This window comes from Cygnus olor, chromosome 12 (assembly GCF_009769625.2).
Source record: "Cygnus olor isolate bCygOlo1 chromosome 12, bCygOlo1.pri.v2, whole genome shotgun sequence".
Lineage (NCBI taxonomy): Eukaryota > Metazoa > Chordata > Aves > Anseriformes > Anatidae > Cygnus > Cygnus olor.
The window spans coordinates 3,561,073-3,578,052 of record NC_049180.1 but is presented as its reverse complement, the minus strand read 5'-3'; the positions used below and the strand labels follow the sequence as shown (position 1 = coordinate 3,578,052).

The 16,980-nt window shown below is 45.8% G+C and overlaps 1 protein-coding gene and 2 long non-coding RNA genes across 3 annotated transcripts in view; 2 read left to right on the top strand and 1 right to left on the bottom strand.

Annotated features, from left to right (window-relative positions):
• Positions 1-1,974: 1,974 nt before the first annotated feature.
• Positions 1,975-4,047, bottom strand: LOC121076967. Its single transcript, XR_005823833.1, has 2 exons — positions 3,787-4,047; positions 1,975-3,201 (listed from the first exon to the last, which is right to left on the bottom strand). It is a non-coding gene; the product is annotated as an uncharacterized LOC121076967 (long non-coding RNA).
• The window catches only part of USP10 (ubiquitin specific peptidase 10), a 50,785-nt gene continuing 37,832 nt past the window's right edge, over positions 4,028-16,980 (top strand). The window contains exon 1 of the mRNA XM_040571642.1: positions 4,028-4,201. Within this exon, the coding sequence (XP_040427576.1) occupies positions 4,181-4,201 (21 nt within the window). The 5' untranslated portion in view covers positions 4,028-4,180. The remainder of the gene's footprint in view (positions 4,202-16,980) is intronic.
• Positions 4,781-16,304, top strand: LOC121076968. The gene is made up of 3 exons (XR_005823834.1): positions 4,781-14,244; positions 15,294-15,479; positions 16,079-16,304. It is a non-coding gene; the product is annotated as an uncharacterized LOC121076968 (long non-coding RNA).

Here is a 16,980-nt window from a genome sequence, read left to right as displayed (position 1 = left end):
TTACACCACAGCGTGAGACGCGGTTGTTTTGAAGGCTTGAGAAAGAAGCAGGAAATACTTTTGTTTTCAGGTTGAAATCTTAAATTAAGAATAATGGGCCTGAGTGTCTGCCTTTTCTCTGTAAGAGGTCAGACCGCTTTCTTCCAGACACTGGTGGTTTCTGTGTGCTCCTTAGGATTCAATATTCTCGAGTGATAGCAAAGAAGGGTCTCACCTCTCGAGAATTTAGAGGAAGAAATTACCCTTTTGTACTCTTTCAGAGAAGCGCTTTGACTTGCAGAAAAACACCTGGATTCCAATTGTGATTCTTAGCTTGCTGATATGTCCTAAAGATCTGAGCAGTAAGTTTCTACAGGAAAAAGAGGTGGCACAACAAATCTTACTTATTATTTTGTTGCAGAACTAATTATGGTTTCATGAACTTACAGTTTTGGGTTGTCTTTGGACCCGGTGGTCACGGCAGGTGCGTCCCCGGCCCAGGTGGCAATGCTGTCTCTGCAGGGCAAGGTCAAGTGCACACAAGCTCCAGCTCCTTACGGTTCCTTCTCCCTTCTGGCAACTCCCGGACTGGTGAGAGAGACGCAGCCCAGTAGCAGGTTTGCTGATACCAAATGTTTTATTTAGCATCGCGTGGCCTTTCTCTGAAGCTCTGGATAGCTTTGGGGGAAAAATACCAATTTTTATCGTGATGAGTTAGTTCGGTGACAACAACAATGTGAACGGAAGGTGAGAGAGACTTGCAGGTTCCTTTGAGATTGTCAGCCTTGAAACGTACAGTTGCACGAGAGGAGAGAAGGCTCGTGTTTGAGATAATGTTGGAAGAGGCACAGATAATTCAGCCAAAGGGTCTGCGTAGATAATTGAAACGCAAAGTATGTGGAGTCAAGCATCCACATGATCTATCAGAGACCTGTCCAGGCTTGAAATTTGTTGCAGGCTAACTTGAACTAGTTCGTGCTGAAGTTCCCTCCGTCAACAAATTAAACATATTTTTCCAGTTTTTCAGAAAGTTTAGGAATAGGGAGTCAGGATTTTGTCCATGTATTTTGGAATAAAATACCTCCTATCGGTGTCCTGTGCTGCTCCACCTGTACAACCATTCCTGCTGCTCCCTTGACTTCCTTTGGTAAATTCAGGATGCCTGGCGCTGGCCCGTGCAGTTTAGGTCATGGAAAGTTCAGGGCTTACGGTCGTTCAGCACAGGTTTCAGCACTCCCGGTGTGCTGAAGTCTGAAGCTTTGGGAAAAGCCCCAGGAGCGACTATCCAGCAGAACGCTGTCCGGTGCGCAAGCAGCTGTCCGAGGGAGATTTCACAACGAGGACCTAAGCAAGTCTTAAGACGCATGACTGCTTCTGTTAAGTGCTTTATGGTGTGCGTCTGGATGGATGGAAATAAAAGAGCTTCCTTCCCAATGCCGTTTTTGTGCCACCACAGGCACGAGGCTGGTACCAGTACGGTCCCTTAGGCTCCTGATGCTTTAATATTTCTGATTTTTCTCTAAACACACAGCAGCCACTCCAGCTTTGTGTCTTAGTCCCCTCAACACACTGTATAGTGTTGAGTTTTTTTTTTAATTCCCAGTTGAATCCCATTACCAGAATAACCAGAGAAATAGCAAAGCCTTTAGTGCACCTAGAAACTACTGGGATAAAAGCGCTCTGTCTCCAAAGGAAAGTCTCTAGAGCCTCTAAAGCTCTTAGCACTACAGGGAAGCTTTACGTGGACATCAGTAAATCTTCCACAGCGATCAGCCAGCTCCTGCAGCACTCCAGGAAGATATCCTGTCCCTGAAAGAATGGATGTGCGGGTCCCAGGCGCTTCAGTGTGGAGAAGTCAGATGTGCAAATCCTTCACCTCCTGGGCACTGTCATGCGCACAGGTCTTTTGATCCCGTGAAGTCAGGAGGAGTAAGGAATGGGAGGATAAGCCATTCCCAAGCATTTACAGTAGGGTAAGAACAATTCCAGCAGTTAGTGTGAAGAAGCTGACCTGGAGTACTTTATTTAGCTCTCTAGCTAACGTTCGACAATTCTTTCTGATTTACACAGCCATAGCCTTCATTTGTTCTTGATCAATTTACAAAATAAATGTCTGTACCAGGACGTTAGGTACATTACTCTGTGAATCTTAAGAACCTGGATACACAAAAGCAAGATACAGGACCATTTTTTTAAAGTCGGAAAGGTGACAAGTTGTTTGGGAGTTATAGTGCATGGCCACTGTCATAAAGGACAGAAAAAAAATGATTAGTGCAATGCAGTAACTAGTAATGCAGCAACAGATCGCTAAAAATGGCAAAAATGAATGATAATGCAGAATTGAGGAGGAAACTTTCTGCAGGTAGAAGTTTCTTTCAAAGCATGCTATTACAATAAAACTTACAAAACTTACATTATTACAAAATATCATGGTAAAATTGTAACAGTCTTTACAATGAAACTCTACCAAGACAGGATAAAATTGAAGGTGTTTTAGATGTTTCTGAAGTGTGAGACAGCAACATCCTTTCTGCCCACGGGTCGGTTTCCATCATCAGCTATGGCTTTCAGCAATACTGGTATGTGAAGTAACTGGTTTCCAGATGGGAGGCTCTGTGTGCATTTGTATTTTCAGCCATTTGAAGGGGCAACCTTTCCAGCAAAAAGTTGGTTTACTTAAGCAGTGTTGTGGGCAGAGGGAAATTTTGCCTTCAGCTGGATGAGCCGCTTAAGGGTTTTCACTCCATTATTTACCTTGTAAATTAGACTCCAGAAGGGAGAGAGGGTTTCAAGATATTTGAAATGCTATATGCAAAAACCCTATACATTTCTCTCCCTTTTTTGTTTTTCTATTTTAATATTAAACAGCCATTTTCACTGCCAGTTCTCTGCCTTAGGACAGAAGAGCAACACTTGCTAGAAACAAAAGAAAGGGAGTGGCAGCAGGGTGTGTCAACTAAAAGGCCAGAAGCCGATACAGAAAATCATTTACTGCTCCTCACATTACTGTCACGAGCACAGATGAAGTGTTGCAGTTCATGAAATGAAAGGCAAATGTCCTTATCCGATAATGAGGTGGGTGAAGTCTTTGTGTTTCCGGTGAAGCTCCTCTTTGAGCTGCCAAACTCACAAAGTTATTCCCTTTTCTTGTTTTCAACTTTCAGGCACGCTAAATTTCTTCCTAACGCTTCCTCCCAAACTGAAGTGGACTTTTGCAGGATTCTGCAATTTAAGGAAAAAATTACGGAGTATATCAGTGATTAATTTGATGGACTCTTGCCTGGGGGGTTCAGCATCCACTCATGACTCAGCCCTCCCAAAATCACGAGATTAGCTCAGTCACTTACTTTTACTTTCTTTCCCCAAACACGCGCTGCCCTCATTTCCCTTCTCGTTACTCGGGAGCAAGGATTTTTCGCTGCCAGATCCCTTGGTCCTTGCATCTTCGGGTGCTGGCTGCCTCCAACCTACTTGCTGGGGTGATGCTGGGCAGGCAGCCTTTGGCAGGTAACAGATCATAGAATCGTAAAATCATAGATTCATTAGGGTTGGAAAAGCCCTCCAAGATCATCTGGTCCAACCATCCCCCAGTTACTACCAATGTCACCCACTAAACCACGTCCCGTGTAGGGCAGCCTGGCAGCTCACATCCCCCCGGTTTTTCAGCACCGAGGTGGCAGAGGCCCCTACTGCCTCCCTTGGGTCACTCAGCAGGGATGGATGTTGGCTCCTTCCCACACGGGGACGAGCTGAGGGCTGCCCACGAGGGGCTCACCCCTCACGGCCGCTCTCCTCACGGCCGCTCACCTCATGGCCACTCGCCTCATGGCTGCTCCACAACACTCGATGGCAGGACGCAAAACCTTTCCAGCAACCCCCCACCGCCTCAACCTGCCTTCCCCAATCCCCCTACCCACAAAAAGGGCAGCAGGCGGCTTCCTTCCCCACTATAACTCCCAAACTCCGAGGGGAGCCCCCCCCTCCACCGCCGCCATTCCCTCCCTCCCCTCAGGGCCGCCCCCTCCCTCCGCAGGCGCAGAGGCGCCGCCGCCCCCCCCCCCACTCCCGCCCCGCCACAGGAGCCGCTGCGCATGCGCAGTGCGCGCCGCCCGCCCGCCCGCTGCGTGCGGAGCGAGAAGATGGCGGCGGCGGGGGCAGCGGCGTGAGGCGCACGGCGGACGCCGAGCTCCCCGGGGGCGCCATGGCGCTCAACAGCGCCCAGGTGAGCGAGCGCGGCCTCCCCGGGGGAAGCCGAGGAGGTTTCCCCCTTCCTCTGGCTCTCTGCGAAGGGAGCGGCCGGGCCCCGTGAGCGGGGAGCGTGGCGGCCGGGAGTAGGCCCGCGGTGATTGTGCAGCTTGGCGGGGGCGCTGCGGGGGGGTCCCGCCGCCGCCCGGCCCCGCTGAGGGGAGCTCGGGGGGGTCTCCGGGGGGCCCTGAGAGGGAAAGAGAGGAGGGGGCGGCCTGAGGGAGCCCCCGGGGGAGTTGGAGAGGCTACTGCCCCCTCCCCCCCCCCCCCCCCAGGAGCCAGCGGAGGTCTGGAAGGGATTTGGGGTGGGATTTGGGGTGGGGGGGTGTTTGGGGAGGGGGGCGCTCTGGGATGGGAAGGGAAGAAGGGGGCGGTAAAGGGGGCCTGAAGGAATCCCCCCCCTCCCCCCCCCCCCCCCCCCCCCCCGCGGCACGGCACTCGGTCAGGCTGCGCCCATCGGGGTGCAAAGGGCCGCGTGTCGCAAGATCGAGGCGTGGGGACGCGGGCACAGAGGCCCCAACCCCGGCCCCAGCCCCAGCTGGGCGGGGAGCGGCCGGCCCCGGCCCCGGCCCCATTCCCAGCCCCAGCCCCATGTGCTCGGGGCACGGCGGTGCCTCAGTGGGTTAAGTTCAGAGTGGCCTTTGTAAGGGTTTTCTTCTTTTTTTTTTTTTCCCTCCCAAAACGCTTTGTAGCGAAAAGGTTAGGCAGGATCTGCGGCATGCGTTTGCAAAACTTGGTGCAACTTTGGTTTTAGTAAATAATAAAGTTTAGGAAACTTGGGGTTAAAAAAATAGTTCTGCTAACAAATCGTGTACTCTCTGGTGGAAAAAAAAAAAATTGTTTCAAGCAAGGTGATGTGCTGTCCTGTACTCTATAATTCTTCTGAAGGGTGATTAAGGCGCAGACGTAATGAAGGTGCGTGTTAGTGCTGCTGTGATTTTTCCTTAAAGAAAAGTTTGTGATTGGTGAAAAATGTCCTGATATTTCTTGCCCAGCGGGATTTATTTGTGCTTGAGAGAGAGCGGGACCTGGTTTTGTTGATGTGGATGTTCACAGTGCAGTTGTGTTGCTGGAGTTTGTTTCAAATTTCATAATGTAGCCTGGGATTACAGTGTTTTGTATCCTTTAATTTTTCTTTCAAAGTAGAGGAAACTCAGTTTTGCACATCAACTGCTCTAATTAATGATGTGGAGAACGTGGCATATATCAAAAAGAGTTAGAGTCCAAAGCAGAAGCTCTTTGACTCTCTCCTTTCCCCTCCCTTTAGTACTAGATAGCAGCACATGTAGTCAGTTTGATAAGGCTGAGTTTTTCAGTGCAGCTTTTTTCTTGATTTAGAAGAATAAAGGCAATTTTTGTGTCCGTACTTAATTAAGTTGCTGTACCTTGGAATGAAAAAGTAAAGAGTTCAGCTGATGATCTAGTTTATGGTGAAGCACTGCAAAGCTGTAATTAAAAGTAGGCTGTACATTCATCTTTAGTTGTAACTTGCTGTGTGTACTCTTTTAAATCAAACCCTAGGTAAAGATAGATAGTTAGGTCTTGTGAGGATTGCTGCTTCAATTTATATATAATTCAATTTATATATAATTCAATAAAGATATCTTACAGTTAATGTTTCGTTCGTGTCATTGAGCACAGCATCTTTGTTTGTTTGTTTGTTTCGTTATCTTTTTTCCTAATTCAAACAATTTATTTAAGTGCTTTCTGGGATTCGTATGAATTCATATTCTAGAGTCATACAGTGCTGTACTGCTGAATTGAGGTAACAATATTTTGGGCTCTTCTAGATGGAGAACCTGAATATAAGTTTAGGGATGTAATTTTCCTTTCCATTTTAGGATGGTAGTATTGAAGATCAGTAGAAAAATTAAAAGTGTTCTGATAAAGTTGTGGATTCTGAGCTCGAGAGTAACTAACGTGGTCATTATGTTTGTGTCGTAGTGCCGAGTTCTAGGCAGAACACAGAGGTTTGCTGTATGGCTGTGATTTGATAACAGGCATTTTATGTCCCATGGGAGAAAGTCTTCTAGGAAACTGTGCTCTTCTAAACAGTTAAACTGCATCGTCGGATTTTTGCCGGCTAATGGATTCACGAAGCAGCGTGCAGAACTACTTCACCGCTCGGTTTGCATGTTGCAATGAATGAGTCGTGGAACATGACCATACCGTGTATTTTCAAAGGGGGGATTAATTTTGGATGGCCGGCTGGTCAGCAAGCGTACGAGTAGATGGTAACACAGTTCAGATAATACTGGTCATTCATTCATACCTCCGTATTCCCTGTCGTTTATTTCATAATCATTTAATGAGATATTAAAGTGTTGCTGTCAGTTTTCTGGGCGTGTTCTGAGTGTATTCAAAATTCTGAAGGCAAGCTAGAAGTAAACCTGTTGTATCACTCCTGGTTCTGTGTGACACCACAGAGGGAGAGCTGAATTAATGCTGGATGTAGTGGGAACCATTTTCCAACAGGGACGTCTAAATTTTGCTTTTTAAAGAAAAATAATTAACAACAGTTTCCCCGTTTGAGGAAGAATAATGCTCTGTAGGAACTGCGTGCGGAGTTGTTTTAGCCCCTTTCCTACCGTTTTGATAGGGTGAATTAATACAAACATTTCAAGCACAAATCTTGTGAAAACAAGGTGAGCAGAAGAAAGGATACCGTAGGGGAATGAATCATTTATGCTTGTTTTGTTCTTTCACCATTAGTGCGGTGTCAGATTAACTTGGTGCCATTTTAAACGTACCATATTGCCCCAACGCCAGCTGAAGTAAAAACCAGTGGAGTTTGTGTTCAGAAGGAGCTGATCCGCTCATCCTCACCCAAGCCTACGTCTGGCCCGACAACCAGAAGAACTGGAAGTCGGAGCATGGCACGCAGCCCGGCTCCCTGAAGTACCGTGCTGCAGACCACGGCTTTTACGGCTCCTTGCAGCGGTGCTCCCTCGCGGCCGGAGGCTTTGCTGCTCCCTAAAGCCAGCGCCGACTCTGGAAGGGTAAAAGAAAATCTGTAGGCACGTGCCTTGTGCTGTCTTGGCAGTGTGCTGCCTGAAGTTTGTGAGTAGTGACTTTGATTAGGAAATTGATCCGTCTCAAAAATAAACCTTAAAAAAAAAAAAAAAAAGGTTGTTAGGCAGCTGGAGGGGTTTCTTGTGCTAGCTTGCTTGTATCCGTGCAGATGTGTCTAATACTGTGGTGCCCTTACAGGCAGAATGGTTTGAAGAGAGGGCAGCATAGGTTCCTTCTGTCAGGATCCTGAAATGAATGGAAAGCTCTGGGTTTGGGGAGCACTCCCAGCACAAAAAGTGGCCTTGGGCCAGTGCTGCCAGTGGATGGATTGGGAGAGAGGTGCATTCATCATCCCGTTGCCGCTGCTGCTGTTGTACTCAGCTGCTTTTCCATGTTTTAAGGGAGTAAAGGGGCTGGATTCGTGTCTGCCTGTTTTTAGAGCCCCTCTTTCCTTGCTGAGAACTGGTTGCTTCGCCCCTTGCGCTGGCGCCGTTGCCGCTGCAGCCAGCAGCTTTCCTCGGCGTCCAGGTCTGGGGAATTCAGGCTGCGACCGAAGCTGCGAGTTTAGGTAGCCAGAAGGTATCATTTGTCTCTCCAAAATGTGAATGGTGAATCCCTGCAGTGCAGTGCGTGAGTGTGGGCTGGTTAGCTTAAAAAAGGAAGTCTGGGAAAACTGACATACAACTTAAATTTGGAGCTGTGTGGCAGCATGCAAATAATAGAATGAAAACCACACTTCTTGTGAATCACTCCTGTTTATTCTGTGAATTTCAGAGTACAGCACTGATTCAGAGACATTTTAGAATGGATCCTGCCATTTACCTATTAATAAATCCAAATTTTGTAGGCAGTTGCATAGACACGTTGCTTTTTGCATTTGTGTAGCTGTTAAAATAGCTGTAAAGTTAAGTGGGGTTTTGCTTATAGGTAAACTAAGCTGTCTGGTTTCTGTTTGGTGATATACGTGCAACATGCTGTGTCGTACAAAACAGGCAAAGCCGTTGGAATAGAACTTGCTGGCCTTGGGCCACTGGATTATAGTCATTTGTCACTCGAATGCCATTTCAGCAATGTAGATGTTCATTTCCAAAGAATTAAACATGCTAGAACTGCGGTTTTTCTTTTTGATGGAAGTGTTTTATGTGTGGTCATTAAACATACAGCTCAGGATTATGGGACAAAGGGTTATGCTTCATAGTGAAAAATAGCGTGTGTGTGTGTACACATGTGCATATATATGCACAAACACCGCAGTGAAGAAGCAAATATTTTAAAATTTGGTTTCTAAACCCTATTTTTACTTCATGAAACTGTAATGTATAGGTTTATTACTACATATTTGAAGTGTTATTCCCAATAATGGTGCTGTGTGGATCAGTTTGAAAACACTTCAAGGATTTTGCTAGATCAGAGCTCACGGTAATATATTCATTAACACCCTAATAGAGTAAAACTTTGAAGTACATTAGTCTTTTTCATTTTGTATTTGACTCGCTAATACCTAATTTAATTGCAGATGTTCTTGATATTTTAAATACATTTAAGAACTTTTCCTGTTTGTTTGACGGTGTAAGATCTGTTAATCTGCAGTGCACATTGCAAGGGCTGTTTTTTCACCTACACCTAGGCAGGAGGTAGTTTAAGTCACAGTAGCCCTGACAAAGTGATTGTGTAAGGCTAATTTAAAGGATATACCCTATGGAAAAGTATAAAAAAAAGTTTAACACAAAATTAAGAAAGGCATTCTTGCAGTCCTGTGATAGTCACAAAAGTTAGCACAGCAGAAATGAAAAATGTACAAAGGTGCTTTGGGGAATTTTGCTGTTTATAGCATTGTATGTGGATTTGCATGGTCTATGAAAGTTTTAAAAGAAGTATTATATGTTGTTTGTCTTGGAATTAAGTTTGGAAAGAAAGGGATGTGGATCAGCTTCCCCTGAATGAACTGGAAAACCCCTTCTGTAACTGCTTCAATTTGATAAAAGAATTGGGGTTCAGCTTTGAGCTGGAAGAGAAAAATGCCCTGTGTGTAAGAAGAAACATCTTGTTTCAGGTTGTGTGAAAAGATGCATTTATAAAAAACCTTAAAGTCGATTTTCTTGAAAGAATTGTGTGTATGGGAGACATTTCTCTCTTTGTTTGAATGAAGCTGAGCATACGAGCAGAAATAGCCGTGCTGTATTCCCTTAGTGCAGCAGGCATGTTTTTTCATACGCTCAGAGCCTGCTGGAGTGACTCACAGGCTTCCTGCCTCGTTTTTCCCCATGAATTTTGCAGGCTGGCGACGGATTTACAAGTGTAATTTAAAATACAGGAATCGTATATCCTCCATGCAAAGAAGTCAGGGCTTTTGTCATGAAAATGTTTTGTCCCGTTGGGGTGGGATTCCTTTGGAGGTGGTGTAGCAATGTGTTCCCCATAGCGATCCTTACAGCAGCAAGGTAATGCTGCTGCTTTCACGGGTGCTTTAACAGCGTGGCCATAGGCACATACCTGTCTCGGTGGGAACTTGTCCACAGCTCGCTCTTCAGACTGTGCCGCAAAAACACACGCGGTTGAGGTTGGTTCACCTCAACCTGATTTAAAATGATGAAAGATCACCTGATTTAGCACCGAGGAGTCCTGAACTGCAGACCGGATCGCCACGTATCGGACAGCAAGAGCGAGTCCTTTGGATGTGCCGGCTTCCAGTGTGTGAGGACAAGGCCTCGGATGCCATGTGTGGTATCAAACCACGGATTTCTCTCTCCTGGTTTTCCGGTGAAGCAGAGCTCTTGTTGCACACGCCACTCGGTTGGTCAGATTCACATACCTTTTAGAGAGGGACATGAATTCAAACCATACTTCTATACAAGGTGGGAGTTCAAGAAACTACATTGACAGAAGTAAAGGGGAGATGGGGCAAGATTCTGATACTCCCTTCGTTTCTTGCTGCAAGATGTAGGTTGGATGAGGAGGCAAATGGAAGAGGTTCAGCTACGTTTTTTAATGGTAGCAATAGGCAATTAGATTAATCACACCCAGCGTGTTTTGGATCGTGCTACTTGGGAGGGGATTTGCTTAAAATTGATGCTCTACCTGTGCATGGTGTGGGGTGGTGTTCTCAGTTTAAATGTGAATAGATGTGATAAAAGGAGAGGGGAAATAAAGCAGAGAGAGAGAAAGAGTCGCAGTCAGCACAAGTTCCAGCTGAACTGCAAGAAGAAGCCCGATCTATTGAGTTCCAGTCAACCTCGCTCTATCCATTAAATCATACGGCCTCTAATAATAGCTGGTTGTTACCAAAGAAAGAAAGAAGTGGTGCTATAAATGTCCATAAAACATGGAAAACCTCGCTGTTCCTTTGCTGCCTTCAGGATAGAAAACCAAAGCTGCCACTGTTTGGAAAGTTCTGGGGAGCACTGTAGTTAATTGTTGTAAAACTGGAAGAAAGTCAAAGACAACTTACTTAGGCAAGTCTCAATATTCATTTACTTCTCAGCTAAAAGCTGTGATCGTGGGCTATTGCCCCTTCACAAGTTAAACTTCCGTGAGTTACAGATAGTGAAAGCTCCTTAACGAAACTTGTGACAACAACGAAGTGTTTATAGAAGCGTTTGTGCAGTTAATGCGCTCTCATGGCAAGCAAGGATGAAATACATAAAATTACCATCGTGGAATTGCAAGCGACAAAAACTGTAAGCGCAGCAGAATCATAAAAGTGTGAAAGAGGAGCAGTCAGCTTTCAGAGCAGGCCAAGTAAAGCTGCTGAGAGTGCTCACGCCAACAAGTTTGTGTTCTTGGGCTCTGGAGCTTTACCTCTGTCCCGGCCCAGCTCTGGGTTGCGGGGGTCACTCTTGGTGGTGCAAAAGGGGCGTTTTGGGTGCTGCCAGAGTCGATTGCCTTAATGGAGAGGATAAAGGCAACGAACGCTTGTATACGCTCAGCGCTAACCGTAGTCATGGCAAGGCCACTACGGTTTTCTACTTTGCTGGAATTGCATCCTTAAAATAGAGCTTTTCCAGCGTTTTTCATCAGCATTTACTCCTGGAAGGATTAGGCCAGTTGCGCACCATTTTTTCTTTCTTTTTGGTGCTGCCAGCGATGGTTGGCCCTGGGATGAGAAATTGCCGTGCCAGGGGATCCCTCGCTGCCCGGGTGTGACATTTCCGTGGTAGCACGACTTGACAGTTAGTCTGAACTCTTACACTTTCTACAGCTTCAAATCTTCGGGTTTAGCTAAGAGCTACGGTGTTTTATATTTTTATAGCAGTTTGCTTTGCGTACTTTTTTTTTGATTGGTGTTTGTGCTTCAAATTTATTTTACGACAGCATTTAAAAAAAAATGCCTGCAGTTAGTGAACAACAGCTGATTCGATTATCTTTGAAGGCTGGCTTCAAGTAGAAGGCTGCCGCATCTGGTCTGCTTACTGAGAAGCCAAAAGTTGCAATACTTGATAATGGCAGATGTCAGTATTTGGAAACTTAGTTTGGTTTTTCTGACTGTTATTTGCAAAACAGCCATTTCAGACAATAGCGTGAGTGACTGATTGTATTTACCAGCTGTTTTAATGATTTTCAGGAATCTGTTTTCCTGGATTTGGGACCAAAGGAGTCATTGTACGCTTAGGTTAGAAGCACGTTCTTTCAAAAGCTTCCTAAATTGGTGGTGTTTGAGAGCAGAAAATGCTATGAATTCAGTGTGCGGGCTGAGACGCGAGGGTTTGCTCCCAGCCATGCCAGCCTTGCAGATCAGATGGCACTTCGGTGGCACACACCTGGGGTCCCCCACACTGTTCCCACTCCTTTTTCAGCAATGTGGGGACTCTGCAGGCACGTGGGGTGTGCTCTGATCTCCCAGGGCCCTGGCTTCAGCAGTAGTTGCATGCCACTCTGCTCCAGTCTAAGTTCTTTTCCTTGGGAAGCAAGGTACTGAAATTGTCTTCAGTATTGCAAAAAGCATTGGCAGTACCTTGGGCGCTCTGTTTTGCGCTCTCCGCACTCATTTGCGCAGAAGAAAGCTGGCAGGGGATCTCGTATGAGGGAAGATGTGAAGTAGCATCACAGTCAGTGTTGCTCTTTTGAAATGAGCTACCTAAAAATGGCTTGAAAATCAACAGCATTGTCATACAGTGAACCTACTGCCGTGTTCATACCCGGTTTTTAAGGCTGCCATTTATAAATATGGGTGTTTAATGCACTGACTGTCTGGGATTTAGTTGCGGCAGCGTACAAATCTGTGAATGCATTCTAACAGCTATCCTGTAGCTATATAAAGTTGTGTTGCAGCTACTTAAGCTCTAAAACCGTCCTCGGAGGAGGTGGCAGAGGTGGCGTGTGTGTGGTGTCCCAGTTTTCATTTTAACTTCGCTACCAGTGCAAAATAGAAAGCTGCTGCCACAGGCAGTGCCGCGTTCGCTCGGGTGTCTGCTGCCACTTACCTACCACGTGTCAGGATGGCAGAGGAGGTGGATGGCTGCGTCTGCACTGGGAATCAACATGATAAATGGTGTCCTCAGCCTCTGTCTGCCGGGAGAGCGGATGGCGTATGCATTTGTCACCTGCTGAAGTAGCACAAGGCGCTGGAGGTCCCGCAGAGAGAAAACAGGGAAAGAACCTCTGTAGAATTGCTGTCAAACTTCAGCAGGATCGGAGGGTTAGCGTTATTAATGTGGTTGTAGTTGTGTTTCATTTTTGTGACCCCCTTGAGTCAAATCATGATGGTTTTTTCCCAGATTGCTCTTTCGTTTTCGGCTGTTTCTCCATGGGATTTTAACCCACAGCGGGCAGGTCGCAGCTCTGCAGAAAGGAAAGTCTCCCTGCTCCTTGCTCCTTACCGCTTGCGCCTTTTGCTTTATACTGGTTCCTCACCTGGGATCCTCACCCCCACTGCAAAGAAAAACCGTGGATAGTTTTCTCTGAGCGTAATCATCTTGCCGACCTGTTCAGCGTGTGCCAGCACTGGCACAGGAGGAAAGGTGGGATTGCGTGTCCAGCAGGAGGAGAGGAGAAGCTGTGGCCATGGTTTACGAAGCAGATGGCTCCTGGCTTTAATGGTCAGGCAGCATTTTCTCGTACTGTTAAATGCATGGTACTGTGCCGCGTTGCTTGGTATCATTAGCTTTGGCCACCAAGAATAATAACAAAACAAAAAAAAAGACAATGCAGTTGTGGGTTTGATAGGACTTTGCTCTGCATTTGGATTAATATTAAACTTCGTAGGTTAAGGCTCACCCAGCTGTAGTCGTGAGCGCTGAGCACTTCCGAAATGTGGGGCCGGGATGCGGAGTTGGGCCTTCAGGAGAGGCGTGCAGCTGGTGGCTGGGCTCGACTGCCTTCCGAGGGAGCTAATCTGCCCTCCTGTCAGGTTGGAGTCCAGACAGCTAATTTTTACCTCGCCTAATCTTAGCCATCTTAAATCGTGCCTTGAGTAATTGCTTGTGAAAAGCGCTGTGTGGGTGACTTGTTCAGCTGTGGTGCTGTTACAGATGGATTTTAGTTTTCCACAACTACAGTTAAGCACAAGCTACCCATTTTTTCCCCACTTTTCTTTACTTCCCAGTGCTTTTTTTAGCTCTCTTGACAAACTGGAAGAGCAGCGGTCCCCTTAGTGCCTGGCATGGCATCTCCTGGGACAGGTCTGCATTGATTCTGTGAGGCATCAGTCCTCTGGGAAGGTGTCAGCAGTGGAAATGAGCAAAAAATACAGAATGTAAGCAACTGGGTGAGCAGAGTCAAGTGAAGATAACAAGCCATCTTAATTTTTGGGCAGCTTTGCATTTGAGTACTCGACTTCAGAAGCGGAACTTTTTGGTGTAATTTCCTTGTCCTAAATAACAGGGTGCTGTTTGGAGCCTCACCCACAGCATCTGCCAGGTGAGCACCTTTACCTGCAGCTGCTATTTAAGCTTATGGAGCAGTTCATAAGAGAAGGAGCATTATTAAAAGGATTCAAGGTATAGACTGCTGTAACTGGATTAGAGAGACTTCTGACAACAGTAGAAGAAGGACGTGATTCCAGAATTTTGGGTGAGAATTCAGCGTTTGGAGAGGAGAAGGGTCTGGCAGGCACAGATGAGTTCTTTCCATTCTTCTTTATTTTTTTTTTTAATATGCCTTCCCCACCAGTAACTTCTGATCCCGTCTCTACTGTTCATTTAACATTTGTTTCTTCATCTTCGGCCTGTCAAGCCAGTTGTAATCTCCTTAAACTCACTTTAAAATGTGCTTATATTCAAACTTAAATTTCTAAAGCTCAGGGCCTTGCTGGAGACTTTCTTCCCATAACTTTACCTCCCTTTTTTGCTCTTTAATAATAACCTTGCTCAAGTCTAGATGCATTGGCTTGATTTTGATTTTTCTGAATCATCGATTTGAAGGATCAAAGTTGCCCGTGAGGTAAACGTAGGTAAGTAAAGTTAGCACAGAAGAAGGATGGCTTTCCTCTGCCAAGCACCTCCGAAGCTCTCAGGCTGGCAGCCGCTCCGGGGAAAGGCTGGCTGGGTTCTGCTAGCCCCGAGCATCCTCTGCAGGCTCCTCGATACTAGGAACTCACGGATGGTAGGCAGGGTGGCACGTGTGCTGTTCTTCCCCCTGGAGGAATGGAAAGAAGCTTGTTCAAAACAACCCTTCCAAATCTCAGCTGCTAAATAAAGTTCTGTAAACTTCAGAAAAGTGCCAGTTTATATCGTATGTCAGGAATTCGGGTGGACTTCTGTGAGCTGTTCAAAGACAATTTGCTATTTAACGTGGCCAAGACAGTGTTCTCCAGATGCAAAACCAATGTTACTGCTTTGTTCTTAGAAGTTCGTTCTGCTGTAGGTATGTGGCACAAAAGGTTGCAGCCCTAATAATTTAGTCTGGCAGAGAAAAATGGTTATCACCGAGGTTTTTCTGCTGGGAAGTATTAGATAAAATTAGTAAGAGATTGTTTTGTCTGCCCCACCTATAATAAAATAGCTTTCAAGTGGCTGTGTTGTTGAAAAACTTCATGTTCCAACTTCTCTCTCCTCAGTGCTTATCACATTCTAATAAACCAGGATAGTTCAGGTCTTGATCGTTTTTGTTTCTCGTTATAGGAAAAGCTCGGAATTTGCACGTTGGATGCAGTAACTTGTTCACTGCAAGCAGAGCTCTGAAGTAAATGTCTGCTGATTGTGAGCAACCAGCTCGAAGCTGGTGTTTTCAAACTCTTTGAAACGTGTGAAAGTGGAGGCTTAGCATTAATGTTTTTTACCAACAACTGCTCTTGAATTCAAAACCGAGTAAGGACCTATCTACCTGTTTTGGAAGCATTTATCTCTGGTAATTGCAATGACTGCCTGCCTGGGGAATTCAATAGGAAGGAATTTTTGTGTTTGGCTCATGTTAGGATTGAAGACATCACAAGAAAATAGATTGGAAAAAGTTACTTCCGTGGGTCACAGGCAGATGTTCTGTGGGTTTGCAGTGAAGGAGCTGCTGGTGTAGGGGTGTCAGAAATTCTATCTTTTGCTCTCCAGAGTTTGGATGTGATCGGCTCTGACAGTTCAGTAGTTATCTACCCTCCTGCAGGCTGGAGAGCGCTTACCGGGTCCCGCTGCTGGAGTCCCAAAGGGGCTGCTCTTCCCTGCTGCTGCTCTTTGTGTAGCACGCTTACCTTGGGCTCCAGGGGAAGGCCTAAGGAACTCCTTTTCTGTATTTTGAAAGGGAGTGAAGTGAGAGTAGCTGATGGTCTCCCACAGAATGCAAATTAAAAAGTGTAGAAATTACGGCTATATCCTCCTGTCAGTGAGCTGTTGCTTTATGATCACATGTAAGTGATAAAAGTGCATCGTCCTCTTCAAAGACAGAAACTTCCCCTCTTTTTTTTTCTTTTTTTTAGCATTGCTTAAAAAAAAATAATGGTGGCCATTGGTTTTGGGCCTCATTTTTGTGGAACAGAAGAAAAATCTCCACTGGGGAAAGCTCCGCTTCGTGGGCAGCTTCCTCAGACTCGCTGCTCTTTGTGGCAGCGTCTGTTTGGTTGAAATGGAAGAACTCCAGTAAGTGCCTATTTTTCAGTAACAAAAAGAAGAGAGCACATGAACAGAAGTCGTTTTGGTATTAGAAATGAGCTAGAGTTTTGGCAGATTTCTGTATGATTATTGATCAGTGCGTTGGTCTTATTTAAAGTGTTACGTAATTGATGAGAACTAATTATAGCGGAAGAGCACAACCAGCTTGGCTTTTGAGAATAGTTGAATTACAGTCTTCAGGAGAAACTGCGCAGATCATGTTGTGCCCCCATTTTTGCATGAGGTTGTAGGTGCCATTTTTTCATTAAACCAGCCCTTTATGAACTCTGTGGAGGCAAGTGAGATTTCACCGACTTGGGTTTTCCTACTAGGCAATGATTGGTTTTTTCCTGTGATCAGGAAATGAGTTTTTGAAAAGTATCAACTTTTTTTTTTTTAACAATGGAATAAATACTCCCCAGATTAATTCAAGTAAAATGTGTGCAAAATGCCTAACGTTATTCAGCTGGAAGAATTCTGTAATAACATCCGAGAAACCCAAATTGGAAAAAAAGGGAAAGTACAGTCATGCACTCTTGGATTTTTTTTTTTTTTTTTTGAGCCTGCGATTGCTCAAATGGCAGGCAGGCAGAGTTGCCCTGACTCATGGGCTTAGCTGACCTACATTTACCTAGCTCTGATCTTCCTCCGGGCGCTGTGTGGATTTGTTAGCGCTCTGGTTATGGGCTGCGGGCGAGTGAGAGAGGCCTGTAAGCGGTGCGAAGAGTTT